At 38.3% G+C, this 17,567-nt stretch overlaps 1 protein-coding gene and 1 pseudogene across 1 annotated transcript; both read right to left on the reverse strand.

Moving 5' to 3' along the window:
* Positions 1-1,665: 1,665 nt before the first annotated feature.
* On the reverse strand, positions 1,666-3,426 carry LOC102950802 (olfactory receptor 5W2-like). Its single transcript, XM_007088802.2, has 2 exons — positions 2,532-3,426; positions 1,666-1,743 (listed from the first exon to the last, which is right to left on the reverse strand). Exons 1-2 carry the CDS (start codon positions 3,424-3,426, stop codon positions 1,739-1,741), a joined length of 900 nt encoding a protein of 299 aa, XP_007088864.2. The 3' UTR covers positions 1,666-1,738.
* Positions 3,427-13,989: 10,563 nt separating this feature from the next.
* LOC122231504 lies at positions 13,990-14,833 on the reverse strand (annotated as a pseudogene).
* Between the last annotated feature and the right edge of the window lie 2,734 nt (positions 14,834-17,567).

Genomic DNA, 17,567 nt, shown 5'->3' on the forward strand with positions numbered 1-17,567 from the left:
TGTCTCCTCTTTACCGTTTTTTAAAAAAATGAAAATAAAACACAAACAAAAACAAAATCCTCATTTCCTGTCCATGTGTAAAGGCTATTAAATTAAAGTCATCTTTAAGGGGCGCCTGGGTGGCGCAGTCGGTTAAGCGTCCGACTTCAGCCAGGTCACGATCTTGCGGTCTGTGAGTTGGAGCCCCGCGTCAGGCTCTGGACTGATGGCTCGGAGCCTGGAGCCTGTTCCCGATTCTGTGTCTCCCTCTCTCTCTGCCCCTCCCCCATTCATGCTCTGTCTCTCTCTGTCCCAAAAATAAATAAAAAACGTTGAAAAAAAAATAAATTAAAGTCATCTTTAAATGAAACCATAAAGAAGAACAAAGAAATATCTTATTCTGACGCACATATGTGAAAGCTGGCCAGGAAATCTAATTTCATGTGACATGAATAAGTTTAATTTTTATAGATAGGAATATATGTAATATGTTTTTCACTAAAGTACATTGTGATGGGAAGGAATTTGGACAATGATGGACAGGTACTGATATATGACATATTTTAAACAACAAATAAATTATTTGAGATTGCAAAGTGAAATGGTCAATAGATAATGAAATACTTTGATTTGTCTTAAAAGTCCATCCAGTCAGGAATGCAAAACTAATAACCTGCTAATAATTTCACCTTTTCAATGTGTTATATATTTTTTTGATTTTTTAATGTTTTATTTATTTTTGAGAGAAAGACAGAGAATGAGTGGGGAAGAGGCAGAGAGAGAGGGAAACACAGAATCAGAAACAGGTTCCAGGCTCTCAGCTGTCAGCACAGAGCCCACAGGGGCCCGAACTCCCGAACCCTGAGATCATGACCTGAGCGGAAGTTGGACGCCCAACCGACTGAGCCACCCAGGCGCCTCTAAATGTGTTATTTAATGCTTATGATATTTTGAGATACACTCAGCCCATTTTGTACACTAAAGGAATGAATATATATAAAACAGGAAGAAGATTTAAATGAAAAAGCCTGTAAAACCATGGCCCTCTCCTCCCGGAACCAGAAAAAGGTGCTTCTGTAATTCCTTCTTGACAATAACCTAAAATAAAATGAATCTTGAGCAACACTCCTTACGTTTTTCATAAGTGGATTAAGTCTTAATTGACGGCAGTGTAAACAACACATGCAATTAATTAGGTTTTTGGCAAAGGACATAAGATTACCTGACATCCAGCTACCAGCAATGGCCATTATTAAAACTGTGTTTATTTGTTTCACAGATAAACAGACAGCCAAAATCGTCAATTATTACAAATAGAATTCTATGTAAATTTTACTGCGCCCTTTGTTTTTTGTTTTTTTTTTTTTCATTGAACACATGATTAGGTCATTAAATCTTACTTTCAGCTTAAACTGTATCAATTAGGCATTTTAGTTTTTTTAAAAATTTATTATAATAATGCTATGAACACATTAAGAAAGACGGAGTCCTCTTTCCAGTGGCCTTTGGACAAGGTATAGGTCCTTGTCCAACTGTCATTTGTGCATTTTCTGTAAAGTTGTCAGCAACACCAGCTCTGTTCTCCAGAGTGAGGGCAGGAAGGGGAATGAACAAGCTGATGTGCACTGGGAGATGCAGTGTATAACCGGAGCACCTGGTCCTGGGGGTGTCTGCTTAAATAACCAGGCCAGAATGAAGAGGAACAGATGGTCCAAAAAAAGATTTTTACATCCCATGATCCGTATCCTTGATGGATATTTCAGCCTAAGCCAAAAAAAAAAAAAAAGTTTTTGAAGACTTAATGTAAGATGAAAATACTAGAATAATATTAGCAAAGCAAGTGTGTGTGTGTGTGTGTGTGTGTGTGTGTGTGAATTTACAAAGTCTCCTTGCATCAGCTTTGCAGGGGACACTCATTCATTAATTTAATAAATGTTTTAAATGGCATCTGGAGCTGAGCTTTGTAAATAACAGAGTAGAACTCTTGGTGAACAATCCTGGAAAGGGTATTGCATTCACAGAACTTTGAGCTGGGGCAGGATATTTTTAATTTATCCTTATGTATTTACTTACTACCGAAATACTTGTGAGTGCCATGATGGAACATTTATAGGGTGATACCAGTCCACAGGAAGGGTGCAAACAAACCCAACTTAACTCACAGACATTCCCCTCTGGCTGAACAAGTTTATTGAACTCATCACTTACAAAATACTATAATCTTAAGGAGTTATGTTTAACCGGCACGAGGAGAGTAGTTCGCAGGGGCACCCCCATGAACAGAGAAAGCGGGTATAAAAAGATCCTTTTTGCAAACCAGCCATAACCTAGTATTACTCTTTCTTAGTCTGAGAAGAAGGCTAAGATCAATAATGACTCCCCACACTCAATTTAGGTACAATGATAAACGATAGAAAACATCTAGAAGGTTGTATTGGTGAGACTATAGGAATCTATGCCAAAGGATCTGAACTTCAGCTCTCAGAATCTTTTAAAAAATAGTTTTTGGTGAAAAATCCAACTTCAAGTACTGATTATTTTTTTCAGGGCACCTTTCACATCCTTATTCCGTAAGCTGTAGATCAGTGGGTTTAACATTGGGATGACGACTGTGTAGAACACAGAGGCCATTTTGTCCGTGTCCATAGAGTAACTGGAGCTGGGTCGGAAATACATGAACAGGAGTGTGCCGTGAAATATGGCCACTGCGGTCAAGTGGGAGGCACATGTAGAAAAGGCTTTGCGTCTCCCTTCCGCTGAGTTCATTCTGAGGATGGTCATTATGATGTAGGTGTAGGAGAGGAGGACGGTGATGACGCTGCACCCCACCACACAACCAATGAAAGTGAACATCACTATCTCGTTTATAGATGTATCGGAAGACGAGAGGGACAGCAAGGGTGGGATGTCACAGAAAAAGTGATTGATGATATTGGAATTGCAGAATGCCAATCGAAACGTGCAACCGGTGTGGATTGCCGAATCCACAAATCCCACGATGTAGGCAAGGGCCACGAGCTGGATGCAGATTCTCCTGGACATGGCGATTGTATACAGAAGTGGATTACAGATGGCTGCATACCGGTCGTAAGCCATGACAGCCAACATGAGACACTCCACATCTGCGAAGGCCCCGAAAAAATACAGCTGAATTGCACACGAGTTGTATGGAATCTTCTTTTGCTCAGCTAGGAAGCCAGCCAGCATCTTGGGAGAGACAGTGGAGGAGTAGCAGACATCACAGAAAGACAGGTTGCTCAGGAAATAATACATGGGTGTGTGGAGCCTGGAGTCCAGTTTGATCAGCAGGATCATCCCTAGGTTGGCAATCATGGTTATGGCATAAACCAGCAGAAAGAACACAAAGAGCCCCTGCTGCACATCTTTTCTTCCAGTAAGTCCTAGGAGTATGAAGTCCGTCATCACAGAGCAGTTCTCAACAGCCATCGCTGAGATCTGGGAATCCCTGGTTGTGAAAGAAGGAAATGGAATCACGATTAACATCATTCTATTATCTTAGTAATTAAACTGCTGGTCCTTTCTATTTTTCTGTATTCAGGAAAAGAGATGAGCAGTGCCGGGACTGTTTAGATTAAACAGACTGTCCTGGAAATATATACATACCCATACCAATCGATTACATGATAGTGATAATAATATTGCCTGCATTTCAACAGCACTGTACAGAATTTGTAGCACACTTTTCATCCAAATTAAATCATGCTATTTCCACACCACCTATGTAGTTTTTATGATAACTTTTGCTACGTCTAGCTTATAGATTGGAAACGATATCCTCGTAGTTTGAGGCAATAATTCTCACAATAATCCAGGTATTCTCATAAGGTAGCTGTTTTTGTTAAATTTTGCCAACATGAGTTATGTCCTGTAATAGAGAAGCATAATTAAGTAAGAGGTGCAGGTGATGAATATATTCCTTTGTTTTCCCTCATCATCCAAGAAAGTGGAGTGGACAGAGGTCTGGTAGTTTCCTGGATATGACGTTCTCCCACAACCCCATTAATTCTATGTTCTATCCAGTCTCAATAAACAAGAGGTAGAGATAGTTTGTTCCAGGACCCACTGGAGCAAGGCAGATGGTGGTTGCTGGACAATATGGTGGAAGGGTCTCCATGAGCGCTATGGCAGAGTGGATAGACAGGAGTATGCTGAGGCTAACCCCGCTCTCCTCAGACAGTTGCTCTTGCTCAGGAGAGAGTAGGAAGAATTTGGGGGACCAAACTGTAGGGATGCTGGATGCTGATCACAGGGACAGGGCAGCAAGAAAGGGAAAATGGTTTAGTGTGTGAGTCCATCTGCCTTAATTTACTATAATCAACAAGATCTATTCACCAACAGATCAGATGCATAAGTCACAAGGTAAAAGTACTCATAAATTCACAGTCTCTAACCTCAGATAGACTCATTTCTGAATTGCACCCACAACCTAATTTTCTAGAAAGTGTAATATTATTTTATTGTTTTCACTGAATGCTCTTGCACAGAATATCTCTGAAATCTGCCTCTCTTTGCTTTAAAAAAGTTGGTGGTGGGGCGCCTGGGTGGCTCAGTTGGTTAAGCGTCTGCCTTCAACTCAGGTCATGATCTCGCGGTTCATGGGTTCGAGCCCAGCGTCGGTCTCTGTGCTGACAGCTCAGAGCCTGGAGCCTGCCTCAGATTCTGTGTCCCCCTCTCGCTCTGCCTCTCTGCCCTTCTGAAGTTCTGTCTCTGAATAATAATAATAAATAAACATTAAAAAAAAAGTTGGTGGTCTTTGGGAGGCCAGCGGAAATCTGTGTCCCACAGTTGTATTTTACCCAACGAATGATGTTTGTGCAGTATCATAAGTGACCTCTTGTATTCCATGAGGACATAAGAATAATGGAGATGAAAGACAGAAAATGAATATCTGAATAATGATCTAGTGTTCAATGTGCATATTTCCAAACTGTTGGCCTCACCTCCTTTAAATACCTGTCCCTGTGGACGTATCAGTTAAAATTGTCTTCCTTTAACAACGAGTATATTTTTTTAAAAATACAAAGTGACAGTAAGAGATTTAAAATAATAAAAAAATGTCCAACTAGCTTGAGAGTCCACGTTCCCATTTTATTGTCGCCCTTGCTATCTGTGTATTTATGCATTTAAGATACATTGATCCAAGTAATTAAAGTTAAAATATTTCATATTCTCCTTTGGTTTTATCACATGCTTTCAGTTGAAAAGGATAAAAAGCTAAACAAATCTAAAGTATAAATTAAAAAAAAAAATATATATATATATATACATATATACATCAGTACCTTCCCCAGAATTACTGACTCTGTTGTACACAGCTCTGTCTGCAGGAGGTTCAGCAAGCATTGTCTCCTGAATGAGCCAGATTATATAGTCATCTCTGTATCTGGTCCCTGGGTGTTGAACACTTGGCCTCTAAGGAATAAGTCACTTAAAAAAATGACATCATTTATCATCTGATATTTCATATAGGCTGCGTGACTGAAAAATACAGACTTCTAAAAAAAGTTCCTTTTGTTCCTCTCTATTCTTACTCCTCAATGGTATACTTAATTAGCAGTAGTAAAATGATTCCAGTCAATGGGAATTCCTTATTTCAAGTTTACTACTCTTCATAGAAGCATTTTGTTTAATTCCATAATTTACAAACAAATACCTGCTCACATTTATACATTATAATGTGTATGTGTACACATTATACATATATACATTTACACACATCTATGGACACTCTTCTATAAAAATATTCATAAAATAAAAGTTGTAAAAATAGCCAAACAAAAAAAATAAACAAACAAAAAAACCTGCCATAATCTCACTGCCTAGGGAAAAGTAGATTTCATTGTCTATATTATTGGATATGTAATTTTTAAACAAAAATGGCATCAGAACATACATTATATATAACAAAAGTATTATGAATAGAGGCAACACATTTCTTTCTATTAATGGACATTAATGTATTTAAAGGCATTTTTTCCTTTTTACCTTAGTCAGATTTATATTGTTTAGTTATCAATGCATAGTATGATATATTTCATGTATTAATACATATCCCCGGTTGTCTTTAACAACTTATAATATGACACAGAAATTGGGGCGCCTGGGTAGCTTAGTCAGTTAAGTGTCCAACTTCAGCTCAGGTCATGATCTCACGGCTCCAGAGTTTGACCCCCACATCAGGCTCTGTGCTGACAGCTCAGAACCTGAAAACTGCTTTGGATTCTGTGTCTCCCTCTCTCTCTGCCCCTACCCCTCTAGTGCTCTGTCTCTCTGTCTCTCAAAGATAAATAAACATTAAAAAAATTTTTAAAAAGAAGAAATTGAAACCCAGAGGGAATAAGTAAACTTCTATAGTCCCATAGTCATTGAATTTCATTGAATCCATAGGGTTTGCTCACTATAGGTTCCTCGATATAATGCAATGAAGCAAAGCTATCTTAAGGATAACTCTCTTAAGTACTCTTACAGAATGCTGTAGTGTCTTTATGTTAAAGTGACTCTTGAAAACGTACAAATTAATGATGCACAGACTTCTAGCTTTCTGAGAGAGCTGAGAGACCATTAAAGTCTCAATTATCCACCAAGGTAGGATCCAACGACGGATGATTGAGAGCAGGAGGGTTACTACGTTGGAGGTAATCTGGTTTATTTATATTAGCTGGGTACTTGATCATTATTAGCATTGATGTGAAGAGAAAGTGATGTGGCAGGTGGCTTCATTGCACAATTGCAGGAAGCAAATAAGAAAGAAAGAAATTGGTTACCCTGGAACTTATATAACATGGTAGCTTTGGTGGATAATCTCTGTATTGTGATTGAACAACATTTTATCACGTGTGAACAAATCATTGCTGTACACATACGAGCATAGGTCGGATGTGTTTTTTAAACGACCACTGCTAATTGATATTCCATAAAACGTAAAATAATCATATGTATCACCTGTATTTCTTGAGTCTTAACATCGCTAATTTGATGCCCACACAATCTGCAAGTCCAAAATTTGTGTAAGCAGACAAAAAAAGTAAGATGTGCATGGCATCTACCAGATTGTACGTGTCAGGGCTTCAGGTAGTTTCATATTTCTTCTGAAACCTCACCCGGAGGAAACAGAAACATAGGTTTGGCTCTTATGACTATTTTTTACTTGTTTTATTTGTTGTTATGGAGTTTCCCCTTGTTTTCCATAAAGCCAGACTACTCTTGAGGCAAAAATTCAATAAAATCAGTGTGTTTTTAATTTTTGGAAAAGTGATTCTAGTGACAATTGTTAATGCTTCTTCTGAACGTATTGCTACTCTTTGCGTGATATTTCCAACACTGAAACACCAAATGTACTCCTCTGGGATGTGTTGTTGACACAAATCTTAAACCACCTAAGGAATTGCCAATAACTTGCCATCCGATGAACTCAAGAAAATGACGCATTTGTGTTACGTGGGCACTTTACTACTGTTCTCTATATCTCTGATGCATATTTGGAGGTTGACGTGGAGCACCCTCAGTCACCTCTCCTGAGTCCTCTCCACGCTCATTTTCCTGGCAGGTGCTTCCCTGTCTGCAGGGAGGTCAGATCTCCTCAGACTACATTCTGTTCATACGGGTGCCAAGCTTGAACTTCATAAACATGGCCGTCCCTCCGGACTATGTAGTCTAATCCCAGTCCCCTTTAGGTGGGGAGCATGCGTGGCAATATACTGCACAAAATAGAAAAATATAAATTAATTCCCGAAGCAATTTGTTTGTTAAGAGAGAACAGCTTTCTAGAATTATGAAGGGAAAGACTGAAGGTAAAGTTTAGGATGTCATAGAAAGACAAGTGAGAAAATCATCTGTAACTAAACAATTCCTTTGGTGCCACAGTCACCCCTAAGCATCGCACTACATAGAAACTGTCTACTTATGAACGCCTTCCTTCAGATAATAGTTTTCTGGCCCGAGTCATGGGCCATTATGAATAATTTCTGTGCATGATACTGGTACCAAGGAAAACTAAGTCTTCCTGCTGGAGGAAACAAGAAAACCAGGAGCTGTGGGTTGCTAACATCTGTATTCTATAAGCAAACAACTCATTTCAGCAACATATGGGATAATTATTTAATGAAGTATTTTCTAAAAGTTGCATTCTTTGTTAATTTTACAGAAGTATCTTGAAAATACTGTATAAAATAAACTGCTAGGGTTTAAAAAAATTTTCAGTTTTCTACAACCAGATAATAACTGCGTATCTTTTTAGAATTAATTTTAAAGTTGTATATGTGTATTATTTTATTTTTAATTTTTTTAATGTTTATTTATTTTTGACAGAGAGAGAGACAGAGCATGAGTGGAGGAGGGGCAGAGAGAGAGGGAGACACAGAATCCGAAGCAGGCTCCGGGCTCTGAGCTGTCAGCACAGAGCCCGATGCGGGGCTTGAACTCACAGACAGCAAGATCATGACCTGAGTCGAAGTCGGGCGCTCAACCGACTGTGCCACCCAGGTGCCCCAATGTGTATTATTTTAAAAACTACTAGTGACTTTTGAGAAATAAGAACATCCTGCACACATAATCTAGACGAAAACATGAACATAACAGCCTTTCAGAGACCATGAAACGAAACACAAATTGACGTCCAATATGGCAAGTTAGTATGTTTTTTAAAAAGTATGCTGAACTGAAATCGTTCAGTTTGTAAGCTTGTATGTCTAGATTCTTACACCCAATGTTATGTATACAAGATTCCCTTATGCCATTGCCTCTGGTGATATTTTATTCATTCTGTTTGTTGTGTGGCATCCCAATGTTTGGGGCCCGCTGTAAGAGACACTGCCCCACAGTTTTTCAGAGTTGTGCATCACTTCTGATCCCTGCCGTCAACGTGTAACGTTGTAACATCAACGGTGGTTCCGCATTCACACAAGTGCTTGATGCTCATATCGTGAATCATTTTCATTTTGGCCATTCTTCTGGTGGGCCAAAGTCCAGCCTTGAAGACTTACATTTTATTCACCTGAGTCCTAATGAAGTTGTATAACCATTTCTGAGAAGTGCCTGTTTAATTCTGAAGGCAGAAAAAGAGGTAAAGAAGGTGTGAAGAAGCTGTGTCTACAAGTATGTGGCCTTCCACCACTCACACTCTCTAGCTGATATCATTATTGCCCTTCCGGTCAAATCAGCCTAAGTCATTCTTTTGTATGAAGATGAAGCCCCTCGCGTGGTTTGTTTGTTTGTCATTTTAATATCTCCAATGGTGGAGATAGGTTTACACAGCTGTAGAATCACAGATTGGGGAGATGGATTAAGGCAACCGGAAAGGGCCTTAGAGATAATCTAGTTTGAGATCCTCTTTTACAGAGTGGGGGTGAGGTCTAGTGAGTCGTTGAACACCACAGCGATTTGGGGTTGCGTTTGGTGCCATATTCACAGCATATTTCTGGAGAGGAGTGTCCAAAGAGGTTTAAAGTTGCTGCCTCTGGCTTTTACACAGGAGCACCCATTTACTCGGTTACCGAGCTTTGCCACTGTTGTATTTTAACAAATGGTGTCACACAACCTACCACTGTGTGCATCCATCTGCTCGTTGCATTATACAAATGCCCAAATGTACCATCACGATGTCATTTTTATCCTTAGGGATTTCAGTGCAAGGCTGAAGGAAAGGAGTCCAGATATGCAACATGTCTATTATATCAATAGTCACTTGTATGGTAATACTGGATAATAATTCTTTCATCAGTTCCTGGTGGATGTGTGGGGACATTGTGATGTAGAGAGTGGAAGGAAATGGGTGAGGAAGGAAGTACATGAACCAGAATAGACCACAAAGCTTTTTGATGTGTTCCCTATTTCTGTAGAATTCCACATGGAAGGGTTAGTTCAGCCATCTGCCCTAAGTTCCTATTTAAGTCATGAAGCTACTATTCAATATTCTGAGACAGTGATTTTTCACTCTCTAATTACATAAATTCAGGGAGATGAAGCCTACAGTTAATCAAGTTGGTTTCTTCCATTTTTAGATGAGCTTAAAATATCTCAGTTAATTGGTTTATGACTTCACACTCATTAGATGTGATTAAAGAAGCCAGTATGTGCATCGAATCAATCTTTACATGATATTACTGTTATATGTCATATGGAAGGGTGATGCCATATTTATAACTTCTGAATGAGAAGCCTCTGATCAACCCACTAAGCTTCTGACTTGTTTAGACTTTACTGCATTTCAAAAAGTTAAGAAAGATTAACAAAAGTGTATTGATAAATTGGGAAAATATGGTACAAATGGAAGTTCTTAAACCTTTTTTTTTCCCCAAAAGAAGCCTTCCCATTGATTTTTTCCACCACCATATTTTCCCCCCAATTTGTCAGTTTCCCATAAATGCCCCTCTCAAAAGCAGAGAAGCCTTTTGACGTTTGCTTCCATTCTTAAATTCTTTCACCAAGGACAGTTATAATTACTTAGGGGTATAATTCTAATAGTAATTAAGAATGGCATTGAGTCTTACATGGTCTTACAAACACATAGCCATATCCATGTTTTCTCAGTAAGATTCTTTTAGTGGTTGACATCAGAAAACTTGAGCAGAGCTAGATAAAGAAGAAAACATCCAGGGAGGACATAGATGAATGCTTTTTTACTTCCCATATAATTAATATAAGTATTTATATAGGCATTAATTTAGTATCCACAACCATTTATAAATATTTTTGTAAAAGCTATTAAATACATATACAAAGCATATATTATATTCTCATTTAATTATGTTCTGAAAATTTCTAGTGAACATTCAAAAATAGTGTCAGCAAAACAAAATAAACACAAAACAACCCAAACAAAAATGTTATCAGGTGTGTGGGTTTTTTTAAGTGTTTATTAATTTTTGAGAGAGAGCAAGAGGCAGAGAATGAGCGGGGAGGGGCAGAGAGGAAAAGAGACACAGAATCCAAAGCTGACTCCAGGCTCTGAGATTTCAGCACAGAGCCCAATGTGGTTTCGAACTCATGGTCTGCAAGATCATGACCTGAGCCAAGTCGGATGCTCAGCCAACTGAGCCACCCAGGTGCCCTAGGTGTGTGGTTTTTATTATTTATTTGTTTTTCAATTTTTGTGTCCCAGACATGATAAAGGCACTGGATTGGTAAGGATGATACTCAACCTTCACCAAAGAATACAGTCTTATATTGGAGACAATGGTCAAATCAACTGAGCCATAGGTATAGGGATGCCTTGAGGAGAGTAAATTATTTATAATTTAAGAACATCATTTAACCAGGACTGGGAAGGCAGAAGAAGGAAAGAAGAGCCAAGTGGAAGTGGCTGTATTGAGAATTTCAACACAAGGAGGTACTTTAGCAGGACCCTCCACTTTGCACTTTTATCCTTCTCATTTTCATCTTGCGGGGGGGGGACAGAATAAGCCACCCCAAAATATACCACTTTGGCTATTGATTATTTTAAATTAAAGTTACTTAAGAAACAGCAGGTGCAAGAAGGACACTCTGACTTTCCTTTGTTCTCCTGAAAGCAGAAAATAAATTTCCTATGTGAAAGGTACCCTTCCTGTACCAGGAGAAAGAGAGACATCCTCTTCACCAGAGAGGGAATTGAGGGCTGAGGAATCTGTATAAACAAACTGTTACCTCTTTACTTATTTACTAATCCAAGCCCACACTTCTTTGTCATGTCAATTCTTCACAAATATATTATTTCAGGCTCCTGGGTAGTTCTGTTGGTTAAGTACCCACCCATCTGACTATGGCTCAGGTCATGATCTCGCTTTTGTGAGTTTGAGCCCACATTGGGCTAGCAGCTGTCGGCCCAGAGCCCACTTCAAATCCCCTGTCCCCCTCTTTCTGTCCCTCTTCCAGTCATGCTCTCTCTCTCTCTCAAGAAAAAATAAACATTAAAAAACCCCAAATATATCGTTTCTTTGTCTAAAAAATATACAAGCTACCTGTTCTGGTTACTTGAGTTTTATATTTTTATGAGATCGTGTACTTATGAGATTAAATTTGTTTTTCTCCTGTTAATCTAATATCTTTTTTCTTTTTAGAATTTATTTATTTACATACAAGTTAGTTAACATACATTGTAGTATTGGTTTCAGGAGTAGAACCCGGTGATTTATCACTTCCATATGATACCAGTGCTCATCTCAACAAGTGCTGTCCATGACCCAGCAATAGCACTGCTAGGAATTTATCCAAGGGATACAGGAGTACTGATGCATAGGGGCACCTGTACCCCGATGTTTATAGCGGCACTCTCAACAATAGCCAAATTATGGAAAGAGCCTAAATGTCCATCAACTGATGAATGGATAAAGAAATTGTGGTTTATATACACAATGGAATACTATGTGGCAATGAGAAAAAATGAAATATGGCCTTTTGTAGCAACATGGATGGAACTGGAGAGTGTGATGCTAAGTGAAATAAGCCATACAGAGAAAGACAGATACCATATGGTTTCACTCTTATGTGGATCCTGAGAAACATAACAGAAACCCATGGGGGAGGGGAAGGAAAAAAAAAAAAAAGAGGTTAGAGTGGGAGAGAGCCAAAGCATAAGAGACTGGTAAAAACTGAGAACAAATTGAGGGTTGATGGGGGGTGGGAGGGAGGGCAGGGTGGGTGATGGGTATTGAGGAGGGCACCTTTTGGGATGAGCACTGGGTGTTGTATGGAAACCAATTTGACAGTAAATTTCATATATTAAAAAATAAAAATAAATAAATAAATAAAAAAATAAAAAAAAATTAAAAAAAAATAAAAACAGAACTACCATATAAAAACAAAAAACAAAAAAAAAAAAAAACAAAAAAACAAGTGCTGTCCATAATGCCCATCACCCATTTAGCCCATCTCCCGATGCACTTCTCTTCCAGCAAGACTAGGCTTGTTCTCTTTATTTAAGAGTCTCTTATGGCTTGCCTCCCTCTCTGTTTTTATCTCATCTTTCCTTCCCTTCCCCTATGTTCATCTGTTGTGTTTCTTAATTTCAAGTATGGGTAAAATCGTATGATGTTTGTCTTTCCCTGACTGACTTCTTTCGCTAAGCATGATACACTCGAGTTCCATCCATGGTGTTGCAAATGACAAGATTTCATTCTTTTCGGTTGCTGAGTACTATTCCATTATATATATAAACCACATCTTCGTTATCAATTCATCAGTCAATGGATATTTGGGCCTTTTCCATAATTTGGCTATTGTTGATAGTGCTGCTGGACACATTGGGGTGCATGTGCCCCTAATTATTAGATCAGTCAGAGAACCAGGAAGAGAAGAAAGGAAAAACTTTGCTCCCCTACAACTACATAACCTCTGAGAAGGCATTGCCCTGCCCACCTCAGGATCTGTAATTGTAACCTCTTCATTTGGATTCCTTTCTTCACCCCATCACCACTGTATCCCTCTTCACCATTTTGATCTGAAATGAAATTTCAGAGGATCTTCTTCTCTGCACTCTAGAGGTAGACATTTTGCTTGAACTGAGAGTATCTTGACTTTTCACTTCAGGGAAAATGTAGAGTTTATCATGAATAATTTGTAAGATTAATGAATTAATTTTATTTCTTTTTATTACATTATTTAACTCACTGGTATACAAACTCCTGGAATCACCATGAAATGCAAGACACCTATAGTGCAACAGGTGTATACTAAACGCTAATGGCTCTTAGAATAATTAAATCAGTGCATAAAATTAACAACTAATACAAAATTGACACACTAACATGAAGACTGATAAATTTTCCAAATATTAAGCATGGCTGACTTAAAATGGAGACATACAATAAAATATAGGCTACCTAAATATTGGCATCATAGTAGCATAGTAAAATAATATGTTAGTTAAGGTATTTGAGACAATTTAATAATATAATATAACATGGAAGTATAATAGGAGATTTGAAAACAGAAGAGTGCATTTGCATGTGTATGTATATAAATATGTATTTATTTGTCCTATGTGACTAATTACTTAAAATCACATTTTATTTTTCAACTTTCCACCATCTCTTTCACATCCTTGTTCCGTAGGCTATAAATCAGAGAATTTAACATGGGAATCACACGAGTGTAAAACCAAGAGTTCATTTTGGGTTAATCCAGGAAAGAGGAAGAATTTGGCCAGGAATATATTATAGAAAAGCATAGTTCCCCAGAAGACTCTAACAGCCATTAAGTGGGAAGTGCAGGTAGAGAAAGCTTTGAACCTCCTCTCAGCAGAGCGAATCTTCAAGACTGATATGACAATAAGGGACAAGAACTCCTAAAAGGGTGCTCCATTCAACGAAGGCAAAAATGTTAAAAATAACGAAATCATTGCCCTGTGCATCTGAGCAAGACAGCAATAGGAGAGTAGAGATATCAGAGAAGAAATGATTAGTCATATGACCTACAGAAGACATAAGCGGGATGTTCATGTCAGGGGTATCAAAGCAGCTGACATTCCCACTATAAGTATCCTAGGCATGGGCAGGGAGCACAAGGGGTTGCCAATGACTTTATACCAGTCAAAGACCATCATCAACAACAGTAGACACTCAGAATCTGCAGATACAGAAGATGAAGAATTGTAGAGCACAGCCTGTGATGGAAATTGATTTGATGTTAGCAAATAGATCTACCAGCATCTTGGGCCCAATTGGTATGCAAAAGCATAGGTAACAGAAGGCAGGTGACTGAGGAAAAAGTATCTGTGTGTGAAGCTGGGAATCCATTTTAATTATAAAGAACATTCCAAGAGTTTCCAGGAGATTAACAAGATACATATCTAGAAACATGGTAAATAAGGCCACTTTGGTGTCCAGTTATTGGTAATTGCCAAGGGAAATAATTCAGACAAAAGGGATCAATTAACCCTGACCTTCCTCTTCATTCTTGTTGCAAACTTTTACAAAAACACTGAAGAAAATTATAGTTCGTAATTTGACTCTTCTAGATTTATCCATGATAAATTCCCCCTTTTTATTCCTTTTATTAAAAAAAATTTTTTTTAACATTTATTAGTTTTTGAGAGACAGAGAGACACAGAGTGTGAGTGGGGGAGGGGAAGAGAGTGAGGGAGACAGAATCTGAAGCAGACTCCAGGCTCTGGGCTGTCAGCCCAGAGCCCGACCCGGGCCCAAACCCACAAACTGCGAGATCATGACCTGAGCTGACGCTGGAAGCTTAGCCAACTGAGCCATCCAGGTGCCCCAAGGCCGATTTTCTTTATTTTTTATTTTTTTTTAATTTACATCCAAATTAGTTAGCATATAGTGCAACAATGATTTCAGGAGTGGCATCCTTAATGCCCCTTACCCATTAAGCCCATCCCCCCCCCCCACAACCCCTCCAGTAACCCTGTTTGTTCTCCATATTTAAGAGTCTCTTATGTTTTGTCCCCCTCCCTGTTTTTATATTATTTTTGCTTCCCTTCCCTTATGTTCATCTGTTCTGTGTCTTAAAGTCCTCATATGAGTGAAATAATATGATATTTGTCTTTCTCTAATTTCACTTAGCACAATACCCTCTAGTTCCATCCACGTAGTTGTAAATGGCAAAACTCATTCTTTTTGATTGCCGAGTAATACTCCATTGTATAGATATACCACTTCTTTATCCATTCATCCATCGATGCACATTTGGGCTCTTTCCATACTCTGGCCATTGTTGATAGTGCTGCTATAAACATGGGGGTGCATGTGTCCGTTCAAAACAGCATACCTGTATCCCTAGGATAAATACCCAGTAGTGCAATTGCTGGGTCGTAGGGTAGTTCTATTTTTAATTTTTTGAGGAACCTCCATACTGTTTTCCAGAGTGGCTGCACCAGCTTGCATTCCCACCAGCAATGCAAAAGAGATCCTCTTTCTCTGCATCCTCACCAACATCTGTTGTTGCCTAAGTTGTTAATATTAGCCATTCTGACAGGTGTGAGGTGATATCGCATTGTGGTTTTGATTTGTATTTCCCTGATGATGAATGATTTTGAGCATTTTTTCATGTGTCAGTTGGCCATCTGGATGTCTTCTTTGAGGAAGTGTCTATTCATGTTTTTTGCCCATTTCTTCACTAGATTCTTTGTTTTTTGGGTGTTGAGTTTGATAAGTTCTTTATAGATTTTGGATTCTAACCCTTTACCTGATATGTTGTTTGCAAATATTTTCTCCCATTCTGTTGGTTGCCTTTTAGTTTTGCTGGTTGTTTTCTTCACTGTGCAGAAGCTTTTTATTTTGATGAGGTCCCACAAGATAGTAGCCACCTGGATCCAGTAATACATTTAAAAAAAAATTATTCACCACGACCAAGTGGGAGTTATACTTGGGATAGAGGGCTGGTTCAATATCTGCAAATCAATCAATGTGATTCCTCACGTCAATAAAAGAAAGGCCTATTTTCTTAATAGCCTCCCGGCTCCCTTTAAAAAACCCCTGACTTAAATGACCCCATTTCATTTTACCTTTCGTTTTTAGCAATTTAATTTAATTTAATTTAACTTAATTTAATTTAAATTTAATTTACTAATTTAATTTCACATTATTTTATTTTGAGAAGGTGAGTGGGTGGGGGGAGAGGGGCAGAAGGGGAGAGTATGCTGAGTATGGAGCCTGATGTGGCGCTCGACCCCACAACCCTGGGATCATGGCCTGAGCCGAAATCAAGAGTTGGACCCTCCACCGACTGAGCCACCCAGATGCCTCTATTTTGCCTTTCAAACAAACGACAAATGAACGACAATTGCACACCAGCACCTAAACAAAGAAATAGAATTGTTTGGCAGTTACATTGCAGTTAATTCAACTAAGTAAGCAGGTACAACGTAATTCTTTTACAAATTTCTAAATGCTTGATTTCTCATTTTTCCAAAAAAAGTGTCTTTCTTCTATAATTCTTTGAATTTAATTATACAGAAACCTACTTGAAACTGGTGTTTCTGTTCTTACCTCTGTACATGCACGTAGCAGATTGTATTTATTTTCTACCTTGTGATTGTTGGGACTTAAATCAAAAGCCACTGTCTTCACTCATCATTACGTGAACATGATTAATTAGATTTGTGGTTATGTATTTTCCGTGATGAATGGTGTCTCAATTTGGCAAAGGCTGAACTTTTCATGCTTATCACCAAATTGATCAAAGATAGAAGTTAACAGAATTTATTTCAATGTTGTGTTCATGGTTACCATGAATTTTACACCCTCCTTTAGTAAAAGCAGATACTAATGAATTTCGAATAGACCTATTTAATAATTTTCATCTGTTTCATTGTTCACCCTGTTTCTTCAATTTCTGAAATATCTCTTTCACTTCTCATTTAGAAATCTGGTAGTCTTTCATACTACTTTTTTCATTAGTCATTGTCTGGTTCTTTCCCCTCAACTATATGTCGTTCACCCTCATTTCAATGATTTTATGACTGTATAACATCCATTACTCCTAATATACTCATTATTGAATATGATTTTTATCTATTCATATGTGTGTCTTTCTACATTCCCATAATCCTGGACACAAATATTTGCATTAGTAAAAACTCAGTAAATGTGTGTTAAATATTTTCTTATTGAGGGTACCTGGGTGGCTCTGTTGGC

This window comes from Panthera tigris, chromosome D1 (assembly GCF_018350195.1).
Source record: "Panthera tigris isolate Pti1 chromosome D1, P.tigris_Pti1_mat1.1, whole genome shotgun sequence".
NCBI classification, from domain to species: Eukaryota; Metazoa; Chordata; class Mammalia; order Carnivora; family Felidae; genus Panthera; species Panthera tigris.

Coding starts and splice junctions, on each gene's coding strand:
- LOC102950802 (XM_007088802.2), bottom strand. CDS start 3,426: ATGGCTGTTGAGAACTGCTCTGTGATGACGGACTTCATACTCCTAGGA.